Consider the following 17,460-nt stretch of genomic DNA (forward strand, 5'->3'; position numbering starts at 1 on the left):
CTGCAGTTGCAATATATAACTATAGAAATAAAGCTGGTTTCTTGATTTGATATGCCTGATTGGTTTGGGGGTTTTGTTTGTTGCATGAAGTCTTCCTTTTGGCTGAGCAAATGTTAGTGTAACCATTTTACTTCTCCAGAGAGAACCTCAGCATACTCTATTGGTTTTCATACTTGGTACCAGTGGGCAACCTTTCCTGTGTTGCTTTATTTGAACCTGTGTCTGGCTGACAAACAGCCCCTGAGCACTACTGAGGATTTTCAAGAGTAGTCTAGTTGTACAGCCTGGTACATAAAGAGTGCTGGCCAACCTACATGTTGCCGGAGATGATTGACAGTTATAGGCAAGCAGTAGGGTTCCCAAAACGGCTTCAGCAGATGCTGGAAGATTTGGAAATTGGTGCCTGGGGAAGGTGGAGTTTGGGGAGGATTTGATGTCATTTCTTGTTGATGCTCTAGGCTGCCTCCCTAGTTTCTGTGGTCTTTACCATAGAGACTAGGTGAAATTCCTAGAGCCATTTTTTCTCCAGTTACTCAGGAGTGGAAGATTGGGGGCTGGTAATTTCCTCCCCCACCCCCGGGGCAGGTAAATCCTAGTAATCACTCTTTCGGGGAACCTTGAACTTTGCATTGAGATATGCCTGATAAACTTCCAAGAAGCCTTAAGGTTCCCCAGAACACAGTTTGAAAACCACTAGTCAGTCCGGAATACCAGACTGAGAGTGTCCCTGTTTGCAGTTGTAATTAAAAATGGCTTCATTTCAGTGGCTGAACTGAGTGATTGTGTTGTGTTGTCAGTTTGCAGGTTTTTCATCGGAATCCCTTTGTGAGAGGATCCTTGATTCTCACTGTTCTCTTCTCATTACTGCAGGTAAAAAAGCCTTCCTCTAAATCTAGTTATCAGAATACTTCAAGCTGCAGGATTAACGGTTAATGAGGAAAAATACATTCAGGCAACTTTATTTTCTTTAGGGGAAGAGGGAGGAGGTGAGGCTGGGTAGCCTGTTTAAACCCTGCTTTTCACTCAGATTGGAAAGCAGGCTGCAGTGACCCTACATCCCTTTGCCATGTATTGGTCCATAACAATATACAATTCAGACAACGGCACCCATTGATGCAACTTGTGGAACTCTGATGGAGAAGCAAAGTTTTACTTCTGGGAAGAAGTGAATCCGCACCACTGCTAGGGAAACTATATTCTTCAGAGATCCAAGTGTTCGAGAAGAGGGAATGGATAATTAAAGGATGGCACCTTTGCCCTCATTCCAAACCTGAAGAGCTGAGTTGCACTTCTCTCCCCAGCCCTCTTGCTGACCCAGTTTCTTAAGCAGTGTAAAATATTATATTGACGCTCTTGGTAGTCATTGGTGACATTGTGTTAAAACAGCATCCTGCCCCTTTATTAATTGACTCCTGTCAGATCTTTATTACCAACATGCATTTGAAATTAATTGCTTATCAGCCTTGCTTTTAATGCTGCTTTGGGGGTGATGATGTTTGACATTCCACTTTGGCTGCCCTGCCCCCACCCCCCAAATGCAGCATTTTTATGATGTCTAGTAACTTGGCAGTTGCAACTGTACCTTTTAGTTTCCTAAGAAACTGTTTTTCTAGAGCTTACATATTAGTCCCTTGGCAGTTGCTCCATATTTTTATGTCTCAATGTTGATTGTCTTAAAGAACCGATGCATGGCAAAGGGCGGTTTGGGTCATGCATTTTTCTGGTTGCTCCCTGAAGAATATTCCAAGTATTGCTCACTGTTAACTTGAGCCCCTCCCACGGATGAGATTTCACTGTGTTCCTCAGAGGCACCTATTGATTGGTCTTTATTTAGCAGACTTTCCTTTAACTAAATTTCATTTTTTTTTTCTTTAAATCTATGGAATCCTTTCTTCTCACGACCTTCAATTTCTTGCAGGCTGTTCTGGAAAGCCAGTTTAATGATTTACTTACTGTTTTGTAGATGCCTTTTATAGAGGTGATAAGCTGATTAACCTGAAGCAGATAGCAGATGAAGCCTTACAGAAATGTAAAGACAAGTAAGTCGGTTGGAATGAAGTGATTCCTGTTGGAAGCTTTTGTTTTTGTGTGGATGTAAATGCCTGCAGTGATGATCTTTGAAATGCCATAGCTCAGGGGTGTGGATATATGGAGAAACTGGAGAAGTTCTGTTACCCTGTTCCTCTTGTGAGAGGCTCTTTCTAAAGCACCTATAAATGTTTGACTGTCTGTAGGCAGTTGTTTTCATCTGTTTATTTAGCTGCTTATAAAACAGAAGGAGGTGGTATTCTAGTACAAGATACTGTTAACTGTTAAATGGAACAGGAAACATGCCCCCCAGATCAGCAAAAACTATAGAGGTTAAATTTGACTTGGAATGGCTCAATTCAGACATCATTCCAAACTAGGAGTGCCTGGTGGCATCCCTGGGAGCTCCAAGGGCAAGGCAAGGGGTGTACGCGACATTGGGCTGTTTGCTGATATCACCTCTGAGTTTTTGCCTGGACATGATGTCAGCATGTAGACTGATGTTATTTCTGCCCCCCCCCCGTTTTTCTAGCTGAAACGAGAGGCAAGATTGAGTGGGGGGGTGTTTCCTTGGGAGATTGCCTACCCAAAGCAGGTGCTTGGCAAGCCTACCTCAAACCATGGTTAAGGAAGCTTAACTTAGTGTAATGTATGAATTTACAAACCAAGGTTTGTGATTGGCTAGCAAACCAGAATCGGAAACCATGGCAAGGAGGAGTTTGTTTTTGTGAGCCATGGTTTTAACAAAGTATGGTTTGCTGTCATGGCTTCCTTGATAAACCAAAGTTACAGCTCCCATATGGAGGCCACTGCACCTAGATATAAGGCATGTTGAACAGATGGAAAATAGGAATAGACTCATTATAAACTTCAGGACGCTTGACAGTTGGGAAGAGTGAACTCCATGAAGTAGATTGTTTAGAATCTAAACAATTAATGGGGTAAACCATGACTTTATGTGATTTTGAGATGACCTACTGATGTCTTGGATAAACTTACTGTCATACAGCTGATAAACAACGCCCAACACTTAGCTACCCAGACTTTCATTTGTTATGTTGTTTAAATGTTTTTAAGATACTTTTTTGTCCTGTAAACACTCATTTCTCCACTCTAGAGAAAGATTTCCCAATGATTTGGATAGAAGGGGAGATAGAGGCAGACCAGTGATCCATTTTGCCCAATACTTGGCAGTTTCCCCCAGCCTTATCTTCTATCCTACCCTGGTAATACTTGGAATGGAAATCATGACCTCATATATATATGCATACTTTTTGTCTTTCTACCACCAGACTATGATTTTGGAAGAGTCTGAATTCAGGCCCTTTCTTACATGCCCAGGGTAATGCTGATCGCCACTTTGGGGCCAGGAAGCAATTTTCCTCCAGGCAAGATTGGCCAGGGATCCTGGAGGGTTTTTGTTGGTATCTTCTGGGCATAGAGTAGGGGTCACTGGCGGTATGAGGGGAGGTAGTTGAGAATTTCCTGCATTGTGCAGGGGGTTGGACTTGATGACCGTGGTGGTCCCTTTCAACTGACAGAACTTAACCTGCCCTTCCTGATTTAGGATGCCTTTTCCCCCCACTTGAAAAAGCATTGGATAAAAATGGCAAGCTGCTTGTACATGTAGTCAGCTTGCGGAGGGGCTACAAGGGTAGTTCTTAAAAGACATTCCTGATGTCTTGAAATGCTGTGTCCACCTTTAGGATGGGTGTAGCAAAAACATTTTCATAAGATTTTAGGAACTTGGAAAGTGGATGTTGATCTCTGCAGGTTTTGGAGTATTCAGTCAGGTTAGGACCTCCGGTGTATGCAGCAAGACTCTGATCTCCTTGCTGCTCTGTAATTGCTCTCCTTCAATTGTGTATAGTAATACACCCTGCAGTGTCTGCTGAGTAAAGCTGGAAGAGCATTTAGCAGTTTAGTTGTGGCACCACATGTTCTTCATAGTACATTTAATCGTGGCTGCTTAATGCTGTAGTTGCTCTTACAGAGTGAAGTTTGCTTGAACCAAAATATCCTCCTCCATTCATAGTTTTTATACCTACCATTCAGGCTAATGACTTCACTTTTCCTCCCCTTGTAGGGATGCTCCTCTGCGAAGGTGCATTGTGGTCAAGCATTTAGGGAGGGAAGAGCTGTTATCAGATGGGCCCAGCAGCAAATCTCCACCTCTTAAGAGACTCTGTCAAAGTGTACAGGTGGGTGACTTTGTTTAATTTGTTCTAAAGATCTGTTTAGGATTTAAATGCACCCTGCTTCTGAGAGAGGCTGCTCACTTCTAAGTCTTCTTACTGTGGGGAATTCAGATATCATTTTAGAGAACTTGACTGTCAAGTAGCAATTTTGTGTTGCTTTGAAATGCAACTCTTTCTCAGATATCACTTGCATTGCATCGGAGATAGCTGTGTGTGATGTGATTGTGTAATTCTCTGAAGCACCTCTTGGTTAGCGCCTATAATGATTTTCTTTTCGTTCTTTCTTGCTTTCTTGCTTTCTTTCCCTCCTTACTGTGTCAAAAGAGGGCTCATATGACCCTTTAAAAAGAAAGCAAAGCAGCAAACATGAATAAAAGGCTATCTTCCTCCTTCCATCCCCTGCAATTTTCTTATATTCCAGAAACTTATTCCAAGTTTTAAAGCTTTTAAATTTACAAGATTTAAGCTTCACTTGTTTCATATCAAAACTCAGTTATTTACCAAAAACAGATGGCAAGCTAAAAGTTGGCACACTATTTATTTAAAACTTTTTTGTGCTGCCTTTCCACTCAAATAGGGTCCCCAGAGCAACACACACACACAATATTTAATTAATTCAGTAAAAACGTGTAGACATACAAGCACACAAAATTAGGGAGGAAGGCCAATAAGAGTTTACTGGGGGTACAGCAAACAAAATAAGAATATTGGTGGAAGATAATAGAGGGAGATGGACAAATCTCCGGGAGGAAGTTTCAAAGTTTCGCCACAATGGCCGAGAAGGCCCTTTCTTGGGTTGCCACCTGTCTCGCATCAGAGGCACCAAATCAGGACCTTTAAAGATTACTGGAGTAGACTGGTAGAGCGGTTAGAGTGGTTCCTCATTGGATCAGGCTTCTGTCAAGCCTGAGGTCCTCTCCAGGAACCCCCAAGACTTGTAACGTAACCAAATTTAGGTCAGTCTACTCAATAAAATACCACAGCTTTACAAGGAAAGCTGAAAAAGGTTTTATTTACAAGAAAACACAAATTAAAATACAAGTTACAGATAAAGCACACTGGCAATAAAACAAAAACAGGCTATCTAATCAGAATGGTCACTAACTGATACTTAGCAGATATTCTTACTTACAGCTCTGACTCAATCCTGGTCACAGCCTCACAGCTGGGCATAAATCTTGCATAACAAAGTTGCAGGGTAATGAAGTTCCAAGCAAATAAAGCATAGAGGTAGCAAGGCGTCAGAATAAAGAATAAAAGGAAGAAGATATAGCCACCATAGTACCTAACTGTAATTATGGATCTCTAGGCTGGGGTCAGATGATCCCTCTGGGCCAATCAGGGCCCTGGCTCGGGAGAACCCTCTAATTGGATCTAACCAGTTCTAACCAGTATTCTTCACACACCGGAGAATGTGCTCATCCCCTCTCCCAATATCTCACAGCTGCATTGTTTTACCCAATTAATCTGAAAGTAAATGTCCTTGAACAACTACCTCATTGGCCTAACAAGCAGCAGGTGCAGGCCGTTAAGTCTCTGAAAACCGACTTTGGAAAATTACTGCAGCTAACACTTAGCATCTTTAGATGGAAAACTAAACTTTGGTCAAGAAAGAAAAAGAATGAACCCTTCTGGCTTGACAGCTTCCTCGGGAGGTGGTAAGCTCTCCTTCCCTGGAGGTTTTTAAGAAGAGGTTAGATTGCCATCTGTCAGCAATGCTAATTCTGTGACCTTCGGCAGATGATGAGAGGGAGGGCATCTTGGCCATCTTCTGGTCACTAGGTGTAGGGGGGAGGTAGTTGTGAATTTCCTGCATTGTGCAGCGGGTTGGACTTGATGACCCTGGTGGTCCCTTCCAACTCTTATGATTCTATGATTCTATGGTAGGTTCATATGGGAGGTGATCCTTCAGGTATGTTGGCCCTAAGCCATGTAGGGCTTTAAAGGTCAATACCAGCACCTTGAATTGATCCCAAAAGCAAATTGCAAGCCAGTGTTGACTGGAGTGATATGGTCCCTATGACCCATTCCAGTGGACATTCTGGCTGCAGCATTATGTATCCACTGTAGCTTCCAGATAGTCTTCAAGGGCAGCCCCACATAGAGCAGATGCAGTAATCTAATCTAGAAGTTAGCAGGGCAGAAATCTAATCTAGATGTTAGCAGGGCATACAATACTGTATTGGCATGTAGTCAAGCTATGCTTATTACCAGAAAGGTACTTTTTGCATTTCTTGCTTGGAGCTTGGGAGCCGAAGGCTTATTTCATGAGAGCAGGCAGTGCTCAAGCAGACAGCAAGCCAAGCCAACTCTGGGATAACATGGAAGGGTATGGGAGTTTCTTTGCTAATCAGATGGGCTAATTTTAAAGATGAGGCTAAGGATGTGGCTGTGCTTGCAGAATGCAAACTACTTACCTGTCTGTGTATTTATTTTTCCTTCCAGGAGGTGTTTTCTCCCTATTCCAGCAAAACAGTGCTACCTCCCCCACCATTATGTTTGCACGAATCTTCTGCTATTGTTGCAGAAGTGGGGGCACTAATGAGCATAGTTCTGATAAAGTTGCTTCATAGTGGAGCTGGAAAGCCTTTAGGCGTAAATCATTCTTGGTACATTACCATTCAGGTATTCTGGGGTGCTCCCTGTTGCTTATGCCCATTCATTCTATCATTTAAATGTGTCATAACCGATTGCCTCCTACAAACAAATGAATGTATCTGTCTTCCACCCTTTCAGGTCTCAGTGCTGCTTTGTTAATACCCAGTGCTAATAGTTTTCTCCTAGCACAGCTCCAGGGGAATAATCTAGGGATGTTTGTGTTTTGGCAAGTCTCCATGAGCACGAGAGGTCTCCAGAGCAAGGTGTCTGTGTTAGATGCTGTTCTGTATGACAGTGTCACGGCTTGTGGCGTTAAGGGGTCTACACTCCTAGAATGTACCATTTACTGAGAAATGGAGTTATCTATTCAGCGAGACCTCACAGCCAGAAGTCAATGATAATTCCTACAAGGACTGTAGGCTTTCTATTGAGAAGTGCCAGAAAATTTATGAACAAGGGACTTCCTTTAAATAACATTTATTTCACATAAAATATATATGCATGTGAATACATATTCTCAAAACATGTCATAAAGTACAAACATTATGATTCTTTAACATGTTCAGTTATGTTAACATATGCAAGCAGTTTCATACAATCTTTATAAGCAATTTCTCTATGTAAGGTTTCCTAACCTTAAACCTTTAATACATTTCTCTTTATGAGATTCTAACTAGTATCTCTAGATTCATTCAGAATACTACAGTTACAGAATCTTGTAAAAACTTGATTAATTTCACAGAGAGAAGATATGGTTAAACATAATGGGAAAAAGATCTGTTATAGCAAAAAGCTTCTTTATCCAAAGTACCTGAAATATAAACTATAAGTTATAGTGAATTAAATACAACCTTATATTATTTCTAAAACCTCTCCAGCTCATATGCATAGCTGATATTTAGGATATTGCAAACCTTTTCTGTAAGGACATAGACTTTTCCCATGCTTCTATGTCTTTACCATATCTTTGATTCTCTGGTTCTTAGTTTATTTAAGAATTATAGTCCAAAGCTCATTGAGTATTTCATGCCAGTTCAGGTTCATTGAAATACTGTTCTGAAGTCTATTTATCAGAGAAAGCTGAAATTAGAGCTATTTGAGCTATAGTCAATTATTACAGCTAAGTGTAGTATCTTTACCCATTGCAGTGTGCAGAGGATAAGATACTATGATCTTTATATTTAAACCATTCTATGTTTATAGATGTCTGATCACTTTCAAGATCAGGAATGCTTCATACATGCTGATGGTATGTGTATCTCTTAACAGTCAGCAATGCAGAGCTTATATATTATTTATTATGTGCAAGCTTAAGGCTGTATTAGTGTTTATATGGAAGACTCAGCTATTCTCTAGCTTGTCAATTTCAGTGAATATGTTTCCTGAACTAAGAGTCTCCATGAATAGGCCTAATAGATTTTGTATATGTTTTATGTAAGCATTTCATATGTGCCTTAAGCTTCATTACAGAGAAAAGAGATTCTCCTTTTCCCCCAGGAACATCTCTTGCCTCTTATTCTGAGTACAGAAGCCTCCCCTATGATGTTGGGGGAGCCTCTGACTCCTTTCTTCCCTGTTTCTGGTTCTAAGAACTGTATGGACCAGTTCTGTAGTTTAGGTTTTACAACTTCCATGTTTCTCAAGAAAAGTCAGACTATTTAGATCATTCAGTGAAAACCCATCAACTCCTTACTAGAATTAATGAGATGTCAGTGTTTCCAAATAGTGTTTCAAAAGAGCCTCCATTATATGGAATAGTCTATCAGCAATCATTTCAGATATCCAGCCTTAGCAGGTCATCTTGAAATGAATCCCTCTCAAAGAGAGTCTTTCCCATTCTCACAAAGAACCTGTGAAATGGTATAGTTTCATATCACGCAAGACATGAAATAATAAAATATAATGGAAATGAGTTATGGCCAGACAGACTTGCTGCCCTCTCTGTAACTCACTTCATGTGTCTCACGCAAGAGACAAGTATAGGGAGTGAGGTCGGTCAGCGTCAGCCAACTTCCATCAACTCTCTGCTTTCCTAGTTTAACATCTTAGGAGGATGTCCAGGAGATCTAGCAGCCAGACAGCATTCAGCTGTCCTCTACCAGTCCTCCCCCCTTTTGGCCGTTTGAGGCTTCCTTATATCCTCTCAGATCAGTGGTTATCTGAGCTGAGTCAGGAATCTTCAGGCCTCTGTCATGGATCCAAATCAGGATCCATGGCAGTATCATTTTCACTCATCTATGGGGAAAATATTAAGTCACCAGGTTTACAAGTGCAAAATCCCCAGTACAAGGTTTATTGTACTGCTGCACTGTCTTATCGGACAGCGGCATAATTCCGTCCGACAGTGGCATAATTCCGTCCTTTACACTGTATCTTAGAGCAGAGACGAAAAAACCCCAAAACAGAGATGACCTTCCATTCTATGCCTGGAAAAGCACCTCAGATAAGCAAATGCCGACTTTTCAGACTTAACTATCAAGCAGGCAGCATGAAGTGCCTTTAACCTTGTAGCCGTGTAGTTATTTCAAAACAGCTATAAGTGGCATAACGTTTACCCCACATTACTGCATTAGGTCCCAAGGAATGCTTTTTATTATTTAGATCCAGAGGAAAACCATATGCTCAAGCCAATTATTGCCACGGGCTGCGACAACAGCATATTCACAACCTTGTCGCAGCCAAGTGACCCTCTTCCACAGAGTCTTCCACGCGGCCGTGTACATTAAGTGCCCACTGTGAGGAATTCTTGGGGCAAGAGTTGATCAACAGCTTTGTGTTGATTACTTTGGCCTCATTCTCACTGAACAGGTAAACCTGGACTCTGTCACGTCAGACTGCAGGTGGGGGTTTTACAAGACTGAATATTCAAAAAGCACCAGCCTTCTCCTTGACACTTCAGCTTTCGATGTAGAATCATAGAATCATAGAGTTGGAAGGGACCACCAGGGTCATCAAGTCCAACCCCCTGCACAATGCAGAAAAGTTATTTTGTACTGGAAAGTTATTTTGTAAAGAAGCAACGTGTCGTGTAAGCCCCACTTGCCCTCTGAAATGGTACAATCTATACACGAGCAGACTGTCTCAGTAAGTACTAGATTTTTGATGTTGGCCAGACTCATAAGAACATAAGAACAATGCTCGAACTAGTCCAGCTCCCCTTTTCATACAGTGGCCAACCAGTTCCTATGCAGGGCCAACAAACAGGGCCTAGAGGTCGAGGCTTTCTCTTAACTGCCTCTGAATATGGAAGGGTCTCTTTACTCACCATGACTAATAGATGGACCATTGATGGACCTATCCTCCATGAATTTGTCTAACCCCCTTTTAATTCCATCCATGCGGGTGACCATCAACTAACTTGTTGAGTAAAGGTGTATTACCTTTTGTCTGTCCATTACATTGAAGTATTTCTTTAAAAGCCTCATAGCAGTTCCCTTTGTATGTTCCACCAACAACATGGGAGTCACTTTTTCCATGGCTTCATCCCATAGTACTCCTGTAACAGTTAAAGCTCATGGCTGGTTATGCAGGTATTCCTTGTGCCATGTGATCCAACTGAAACTGGCAGTTATCAGATGGGAGCACCTGGGTGATGCCCCCCCCAACATAATGCCAAGCTTTTAAAATATTGTTTTATTTCTACCTTACACTTTTCCTGGCAAAGCCGGCCCAGAGTGGCTTCCAATAGTCATATATATAATATAACACTACATACATTTAAAACACAATTCAATCTACGATTACAAAATCCTAAATTATAAATGTTACGCTAGATTACAAATATTATGCTTCTAAATGTTACACTAGTATGTTACACTAGTATGTCCACAGGAAAACAAGTCCATGTTATTCTTGTAACATATAAAGCTTTCCACAGATGCAGTCACTTCTCTGATGCTTGCTTCCTCAGGTGAAGCGCATTTAATTTGCTGTCGGTCTCTTATTGGCTTCTTGTCCAGCAAGTCTAAAGGGGTGGGCTAAATATATTGTAGTAAATAAATCAGTTGCCTTTTAAAATTCCTGTTGGTCCCATCCCTTTTTTACTCGGCTTGCCGGGAACGAGGGCGGGCTAGAAATGCAAACAAACAAACAAACACTCTTGTTGCCCCCATTAGACATGTTTGTAGTGTGTGGGATTGAAGATGTTGGCAGTATTTTTAAGTGGCAGGTCTTGAGCCAATGTAGGCTTCTTGCAGCTTATGATACAGGAGTTTTTCTTGGGAAACAATAATTGGGCGACAGTGGTTTGTTCTTCTTTTCGGTCTCATTGGCATTACTGACTGCAATGCTTCCAGAAGCCTTTTATTTGTCAGGGTGTGGTGTGGTGAGGAGGAGCAGCTAGAAAGAATATCTCCCCCTGTTTGTGCTACTACAGAATGCTGTGGTGATGTGCAGAGGCCACCACTGAAAGCCTTGATGTTGTTTGTAGGGTGTTAAAAAGTATGCATGTTCATCCAGCAGCCTGCCCTACCCCAGAGTAAGCTTCTTCTTTTTCGTAGCGTTTGTTATGGCATTGATTTTTTTGGTTACAAAGTGCACAAATAAAGGAAGTGAGGCATGGAAATATTTGTACCCTCTTTGCTAGCAGGAGTTGGGGAGAAGCTTTCTTGACTGTCACTGCAGGATGACTGTCCAGTGGGAAACCTAGCACCGTGAAGCACAGTGGGCAGAGGTGAATAGGAGCCAGTGGAGAAGTATCCCTCCTTCCTCTAGACCAGTGGTTCCCAAACTTTTCGGGCCACTGCCCCCTTGGTTCCACAAACTCAATCCCAGCACCCCCTACCCTATCCAGCAACACAGTTGAAGGGCCCCACCTCTAGCACCCCCCTGCCGCCTTGCCTCTTAGTGCTCCCCAGGGTAATCCTACCGCCCCCCAGGGGGTGGTACTGCCCACTTTGGGAACCACTGCTCTAGACCAAGCTTCTCAAACTGTGGGTCGCGACCCCATATGGGGTTTGCATACATGAATGTGGGGGTCGTGAAAAATTTGATTTATTATCAGTAATTGTTTGATCTGTATACCTATTTTATATACCTATATAATCCAGGTTGTGTAAAAATGTCTCATGTGAAAAGGGGTCACGAGTGGAAAAAGTTTAAGAAGCCCTGCTCTAGACCACACAGCCTGCCAGTTATCATTGTCTCAATGGTTTCCGGATTCAGTCAAGATAAAGTCTGATAGCAAAGAGGGATATATATCAGAAGAGATCCTAGTGGAAGTAACCAATGGGTTTGGATTTCTGGTTTAAGGAATTAGTGAGAAGTTACATGGCAGAATGATCCACTGTGCAAAATATGCAACTAATATATGTGCCAATAAGGGCTCTTGGTTAGCATCACTACATGTGTTCCTTTCCTTAGCAGTGAAAGGTCTTGAGCCAATGTAGGCTTCTTGCAACTTATGATACAGGAGTTTTTCTTGGGAAACAATAATTGGGTGACAGTGGTTTGTTCTTCTTTTCGGTCTCATTGGCATTACTGACTGAAATGCTTCCAGAAATGCTCCCCAGTGATTATGCCTTTTCATCTTGCACAGTCATCTCCATTCAGAGACTAATCGGTTCATTAGGGAATATTCCTGTGCTCTTGCTTAATCTCCAGACTAGTGGCCCAACCAGTGCTTTCACTCATGCAGCTGGCTCTGGCTTTTGTATGCAGGAAGAAAATGCTGAAACGGGACCAGCCAAGAAGAAGAGAGAGGCATTCATTAGAGACTGCCCCTGGCTCGAACCCCGCTTTGCTGTTCCCTGGCTTCCTAGAAGACGAGCTTTTGCAACCGGATAACGCGCTCTCTGTTGGGCCCTTGTAGCAGCATAGCTCAGTCCCATGCCAGCTTAGCATAAAGTTGAGCGGGAGCCCTGTGCAACTTTTCTGCTTCTCAAATCTTACATCCTCTTTGTGGATTTTTAACAGGAAAAAAAGGCTGAGAGCTCAAAGAAAGTCCATCCCAAGGTATTTACTGTGTAGCAGAAGCTTTATCTCAACATTCCTCTCCTTTGCTTGCCCCTTTCAGCACTCCTCTCTTAACCGCGCTCGCTCTTTCACTCTCTGCACAGCGACGTGTGTGGCCTTCTAACCACATTTCCAGCAGTTGCATGCTAGTTGTAGACATCACTGTCCCAAAGGATGGAAGGGCATGGCGGGGTACATGCCACTGCCCCTGGGATTGTTGTGGAGGGACAGTGACTTTGTTTTAGTGCTAACACTTCTTTTTTAGAATACCCTGTTGTTACTTGAAAAATCTAAATCAGAATTGAAATGCAGGTGTGTATAAGGTGTGCCTGCCTATGGGGGCATTTGAATGTTAAGTGGTGATGTCTCTTAATTATAGCTGGAGCTGCTTGAAATGGGAATGCATAATGCACAGCATGCTCACGCTGAACCTCTTAGGAGTCGTGTTCTTGGAACCATTTTTCTTTCGGCCAAAACCGTTCTTGTGAGCCTGCGAACAAGACATTCTGGTGCTTCCTTCCTGGCAGTTGAACCAGCTCTGCTTCTACTGGTACCATACAAAAATGGCAGTCTTGTTGGCAACAGGGTGAAATGTGGCTCTAGGCTTATGGATTATATACTCTTTCCAGTGCTTAGCTGGCAAAGATTTAATGCAATCAAAATGATTGCCAGGGCTAAGCTTCTCTGAAGTGAAGTTAGAGTGAATCACCTTGCAACACACCATACCGACTTTTCCCATTGGTTTTTGAATACAAAGACAGCTCTGTTACGAATCTATGTTAAACCATTTGTAGATACCCCTTTTGTTCAACTGTTTTTCTGGAAGCTTAATTCTATGCCTGTTTGGAGAAAAAGAGAGTGTGATCTCTTCATAGCCCCCAAGTGTGGGTTGATGAGACTTTCTATATAATTGGGGGCTCTTTGCAAAGCAACCCAACCTATGTATGTATGCTGCCTCAGTAGGCATGCACGAGGCATCATGTCCGCATAGATATGCATGGCATGGAGATTGCTTGCAACCTTGCTAGACCACGCAAAGACCTACAGCTCCTACAAACAAGCATAGAGATCTATGAACTGGCTTCAGCCAAACCCTTGGGGCAATCTACCTTGAAATATGTGTTGTTGTTTTTTTAACTATTTAAATGCCTCTCATTTGTATCTGAGCTTATGTCCTGAAAAGTTTTGTTGGTCTTTAAGGTTTGCTGGGCTTGAATTTTGTTCTGCTACCACAGACTAACTCTGCTACCCACCTGAAACTATTTAAATGATTGTTTCCTTGGTACATTAATGCATCCAACTCTACTCCCTCCCCCCAAAAAACTCCTACCCTTGATAAATGAGAATAGGAGGAAAAGAGAAGATCTGTTAGTGGAAGAAGAGGGATAATAGTGATAAGAGTTTCAGTCACGACTATTAGTTCCCTAACCTGGACTTCAGGTCCAGGATCAACCACCAGTGTGGCCACCATGAATGCAAATTTGCCCAGCTGTATGTTGCCCTCTCAGCCCAAGGACATCTCATTGTACTTGTACCACATAGTTATCTGTGCCAGCTCAGCTGCTTCTGCATCAAGTGGGTATTGGTCTGGGTACAAATAGTGAGAGCCTGCTGTCTGCTTCCTCCCCTCCCTTGCTGAGGAACAGTCGTCCTGCTTTATGCAGCTCACTGGAAAAAGGATGTTGAAATATTGATCAAATGTCTATTTACAGACCTTTAGTATGCGTAATATAAGAGAACTGTGCTATGCGGGTTTCAAGTTTCATTATAGTTCACCCTTAGGGAGTGGGTAATAGGGGGGGCAGGGCTTTATAACCCATAGGTTTTATAGCGTAGGAAGATAGTGGCCTACCTGTATGCTTTCAGGGGGTGACTATGTAGCTTCTTTCCAAATGTTTATAGCTATTGGTAATGAAGGTTGGGCCATGAAAAGGGCGGGGGAAAGCCCACAGAAACCTGCCTGAGGATATCCTGTTCCTGGTTTGCATGAGTACCGCCACTGTTCTTGTACAAACATTCCATGTCAGCCCTTTGGCAATGATGACGTTTTAAATTTGACTTCTTGGGCTGGGACTTTCAAAGATTCCTTAAATCCAGTGAGAATTGGGAACAGGTAATTCTGCATGTCATAAAGGGAACAAAGTTCACTTTGTAATGTTAGTTTCTAGAAGTTAATGCACATCACAAATAATATAATGATAGCTTTTCCAAACTGAGAGTGAGATTATGGAGAAGTGACTGTTTTATCTTAAAATAGCAGACTTTTTGGCTGTTACTGCACTAGGTATTCCCAGCAATGTATCAAGAGTTTGGAAATGTTATAAAAAATTCTGTTCGCACTTTCAATGTATTCCCACCAATGTATTAAGAGTTTGAAACTGTTATAAAAAATACTGTCTGCACTTTGTTTGGCCCCTTTAGCTGTGAAGACATCTTCCAATCATTTTTTAGCCGTGGCATCCAAAAACCCTTTTAAAGCTATGTTTTTTATAATATTTCCAAACTCTTGATACATCGCTGGGAATACCTAGTGCGGTAACAGCCTTAGTGTGTTTGTGATTGGTTTTGCTCAGCCTCACATCCCCCCTTTTTATGACTTAATCAACATGTACAGAAATGTTAGTTATGTAGCTGTATATTGCTGCTGGGGGTTGCCTCGCTATGTGCCAGAATCCTCAGCTGTAGATTCTGACTGCATGCTCCATCTCTTGTTACTGTTTTCAGGCCATGCACACTACTGCCTCTTTCTCAGCTAGGGAAATTATTCCCCAGATAGGAAGGGGGAGATACATCAGTAGTGAATGATGGAGCCCCTGAAGAGGAGCAAGTAAAAAGCTGCAGTCTTTGCTTTATTTCCTGCTGGTATGTCTTGAGAGGTTGAGGTTTGAAGAAGGGATCACTGTGTGTCTGAAAAACATGCTGCAAACTAGTTTCAGGTGGATCAACTGGTTCTGCACTAGAGGAGCAAGGTTCAAGTTCGGTAGCACCTTAAAGACCAACACGATTTCCAAGGTATGAGCTTTCGAGAGTCAAAACTCCATCAGATACAAGGGAGTATTGGCTCTTAGAAGCTTATACCCTGAAAATCTTGTTGGTCTTTAAGATGCTGCAGGAGTTGAATCATACTCTGAACTGTCACTTCAATGTGCATCCATACTCGGTTCAGCTGAGTGGTCAGAGGGAAATACACATGGTTCATCACGTGCTGGTCAAAAACCTGGGCTTTACAACACGCTCAGCTATCATGCCTCTACAACCCTGCAACTTTGCACACTTTTATTGGGTAAGTATTTAGAGAATCTATATAATACAAACCTTCAAAGCAGCTGCATAGAGTTGCTAATTTGTTCAGGGAAGGGGCACTTAACTTGAGCTCTGCCCTCCCAGCATGGGAGAAACATGTTCTTAACCACTTACCTCACTATAGTTTTACTTGGGCATCTGCCCTGGCTCTTAGTGGAGCTTGTGCTTGGTTTTCATGCACACAGCTGGCCCTCTGTCTGCAGAACAGAACTAATGACTTCATAGGATCATAGAGCCGGAAGGGGCCATACAGGCCATCTAGCCCAACCAATGGGATGGTTTGGAGGTCAGTGTAATAAATTTAAAGCAATAGATATTTACTAAGAGCCTAAAATTTCTGAAGCACAAGAAGAAAAATAGAAACCATTTGAGGAGGAATCATTTCAAGCTAAATATGCACAGCAAGGATTAAATTAGTGTAATGGGAGACAAGGCATTCATACTTACAGCATGGCCCTGTGAAATGCATTTTATGAGGCTCTGTAATTGAGAGAATGGAAGAGAGACACTCAGAATGAATACCTTGTCTTCATCAAGACAAATCGTGTCACACTAGCGTAGCTTTGAATAATCTATAGTGAACCAGTCATAACCAGGAGTTGCTGGATTTCCATGAATGCAGAGTGAGTTTTCCATTGGCACAGTGTATAGATCAATGCATGTTGGGCACACTATTATGTGCCCTCTATGCCATGAGCATGCTGCAAAGAATTAATTGCTTGTGGATGCATCAGTGGTGTCTAACTCAAGAGCTTCTTCTTGTCCCCTTTGGATGACACCCCAATGCAGCCCTCTTTAGAAAAGGATGATCTTGTCACAACTACCCATGCTTTAGTGATGTGCAGGATAGACTACCATAATGCTTTATATGCGGAGCTGCCTTTGGAAAGTCTTCAGAATTTGTTCAGAATATGATGGCAAAGTTGTTAATTGGGAGTTGAAGGAAAGAATCATACTTCATTGATGCTCATCGTTAGTTTCCACATTGTTCCCAGGCACAAAATTATAACCTTTGAAGCCATATACAGTTTGAGAATAGGGAGTCTAAAGAACCACCTTCACATATATGAGCCTGCCCATCAATTGTGATAGCTATTGAAGGTCCTCCTTGCCCCCCCCATCTTTGAGAATTAGATGTTTTCTATGCCCCCCCATCTATGAAATTCACTTTTGAGGGATGCTGACCCCTCTTTTAGGCACCAGCTAAAGTCTTGTTTGGTGTCTGGGTTTGCCCCTCCTCCAGGAATCATTGTTTTCGTTTCACTGGTTTTTTTTGTCACTGTTAGGTTTTAATGAGTTTTTGTTGATGTTGTGTGCTGTGTGAGCAGTAATTATTGTGATGTTGTGTGATGTGTAAGCAATAATTATTGTCCCTATTGCG

At 42.2% G+C, this 17,460-nt stretch overlaps 1 protein-coding gene across 2 annotated transcripts in view; it reads left to right on the forward strand.

The window, feature by feature from the left end:
* The window catches only part of ACSS2 (acyl-CoA synthetase short chain family member 2), a 54,155-nt gene that overhangs the window by 22,171 nt on the left and 14,524 nt on the right, over positions 1-17,460 (forward strand). Inside the window, exons 5-8 of one of the 2 annotated variants that reach the window (XM_056844650.1) lie at positions 798-870; positions 1,964-2,039; positions 4,115-4,229; positions 12,738-12,776. In XM_056844650.1, the coding sequence (XP_056700628.1) occupies positions 798-870; positions 1,964-2,039; positions 4,115-4,229; positions 12,738-12,776 (303 nt within the window). The remainder of the gene's footprint in view (positions 1-797; positions 871-1,963; positions 2,040-4,114; positions 4,230-12,737; positions 12,777-17,460) is intronic. The other variant, XM_056844651.1, reaches the window with a different exon arrangement.

Source organism: Euleptes europaea, chromosome 2 (assembly GCF_029931775.1).
Source record: "Euleptes europaea isolate rEulEur1 chromosome 2, rEulEur1.hap1, whole genome shotgun sequence".
Classification (NCBI taxonomy): Eukaryota; Metazoa; Chordata; class Lepidosauria; order Squamata; family Sphaerodactylidae; genus Euleptes; species Euleptes europaea.